Raw genomic sequence first — 2,361 nt, forward strand, 5'->3', positions numbered from 1 at the left:
TCAATCTTGCTCTCAAAGTCTTGGCACACTCTCACTGCATTTATCCTCTCTCTTCTCATTTTTACTCTCTCTCTCTCTCTGATCTACTCTCTCCAACAACAGAAAGCCTGCCTACAGGTAATATTAGCTAATGCGATCCTTGCAATTCATTTATTGCAAAGTCAGCTCCTTGAAGCGCTCTTGACTGCTGACCTAATGCCATTTTTCATATTTTGCTTCTCCGCAGATCCCACTTGAGAACAGATCTGGCATGGAGAACCACACAGCTGTGAATGAGTTTGTTCTTGTAGGATTCATGGTCCCCCCACAGCTCAACACTGTCCTGTTCCTGGCCTTCCTTGTCATGTATGTCTTTACTCTACTGGGGAACATGACCATCATCACTGTCTACAGGCTGGACACCCGCCTCCACACTCCCATGTACTTCTTCCTGAGCCATTTCTCCACCTTGGAGATCGGCTACACCACCGTGACTGTCCCTAACCTGCTGAGAAACCAGCTGTCCCAAGACAAGGCCATCTCCTTCCAGCGCTGCATGGCCCAGATGTACTGCTTCTTCTTCTTCGGCACTGCGGAGTTCTTCTTCCTCGCCCTCATGGCCTTTGACCAGTACATGGCCATCTGCCATCCGCTGCATTACCACAGGGTCATGGACACCAGGTTCTGCTCACAGGTGGTATTAGTATCATGGATCATGAGTTCACTTGTCCCCATTTGTCCCACCATTATTATCTCTGGATTGCCTTTCCACGGCAGCCACAGAATCAACCATTTCTTCTGTGACGTAGGACCGGTCATCAAGCTCTCCACCAGCGACACCTTCCTCGCTGATCTGAGTGTCTTCATGGTGTCCGCTCTTGTGGTCTTGAGCTCGTTCCTGCTCATCGTCTTTTCGTACGTTTGCATCATCGCCACCATCTTGAGGATTCCATCCGCCACAGGCAGGAAGAAGGCCTTCTCCACTTGCGCTTCTCATCTCATTGTAGTCACCATATTCTTCGGGACCGTCATCTTCATGTACGTTCGACCCGCCTCCCTTGACTCGGCCGAGCAGAACAAGGCTGTGTCCTTCTTCTACTCAGTGGTCACCCCAATGATGAACCCCATGATCTACAGCCTGAGGAACAAAGAGGTGAAGGAAGCTCTCAGGAAGGTGATGGAGAGGATCCACTCTGCAAGGAAAACTGTGAGCGTAATCCGTGGTTTTACGTACTAGAAGACATCGAACTTCTGCACCCTCTGGTAGGCACCACATGCACCGTTGCTGCTGCTCCCATACCCAGGAGTTGAGCGAAAAATGTAAACAAAATGTGTAAATTGATACTTGTATAGCGCACTACTCACCCGCAAGGGTCTCAAGGCGCTTGTACGCATACCGCTGTGGAACCCATCCTGGCTTTCCCTGTGAGGTGTCCACTCCTGGGCACCACCAGTGTGAAGCCAGGCATCCTTAGCGTTGTGGGGGCCGTTGTGGAGATTAAGCAAGCTATTGCCCAGAGTTGCAGAGTGGGACCCATGATTAGACTAGGCACGAGGCGAGAATTATCAGGTCCGTGGAATTTTGAGCCCAAGACCCGCCAAGGCGGGGAATTGAACCCTGGTCCCGGGCGAGATCTCTGCATCAGGGTCTGCCGCTCTAACCATTGAGCCACACTTCTCCAAACAAAGAGATGTAAGAGACGTCCAACTGGGTGAATTCAGGATTGTTTACTGTCAGTGGTCCCAGGAGAAGGTCTGGAACAGGAGGACGAAAGGGCCTTGTATGCATTAATGCTCTCGGACCCATAGGTAGCTGGTTGGTCCACATGGTCTAGACATTGTGGGATCACAGGAGGAGTTCTCCAAAAACAGAGAGGGCTGTAGAGTCTGTGTTGGGACTACTGTCTCCCAGCTTGTGTGACATGTGACTGTCACTGGCCAGATGACTGATGTGATGCACCTGAGATTTGACTGGAGAGACTGTGCCATGGAAAGCAAGTGAGATACTGTGATTCCATTGGCTGAGCTGACAGCTGTCACAGACAACAGCTGTCATTCAACAATCAAAGGTGTGTTCACTGATAGCCTTGTATCCCATGTGTAGGGCTTGGTAGGCACTGTGGAGACTGAGAGGAGGTGGCCAGAGGGACACTCTGCCCTCTTGAGCCACTGGTGGGTGCCCTTGTGAAAGCGCGATGCAGCAAACAATCTGAGGAGAGCAACGTGTTTACTCCAGCTGACAGGGTGTAACAAGCTACCTTCAGCTTCTGAGCTGCATGTCTAACAGTTCTTCACTAAGCATGGCCAGACATACTCCAGTGCAAATGTTAATTTGCAGACATGGTATACAGAAAAACATTAGTAATAAGTGATCCCTCATTT

At 50.3% G+C, this 2,361-nt stretch overlaps 1 protein-coding gene across 1 annotated transcript; it reads left to right on the top strand.

Annotated features, from left to right (window-relative positions):
- The first annotated feature begins 250 nt into the window (after positions 1-250).
- On the top strand, positions 251-1,216 carry LOC144757514 (olfactory receptor 11L1-like). Its single transcript, XM_078646383.1, has one exon. The coding sequence runs from the start codon at positions 251-253 to the stop codon at positions 1,214-1,216; it is 966 nt and encodes a 321-aa protein (XP_078502509.1).
- The last annotated feature ends 1,145 nt before the right edge of the window (positions 1,217-2,361 follow it).

Source organism: Lissotriton helveticus, chromosome 1_1, assembly GCF_964261635.1.
Source record: "Lissotriton helveticus chromosome 1_1, aLisHel1.1, whole genome shotgun sequence".
Lineage (NCBI taxonomy): Eukaryota > Metazoa > Chordata > Amphibia > Caudata > Salamandridae > Lissotriton > Lissotriton helveticus.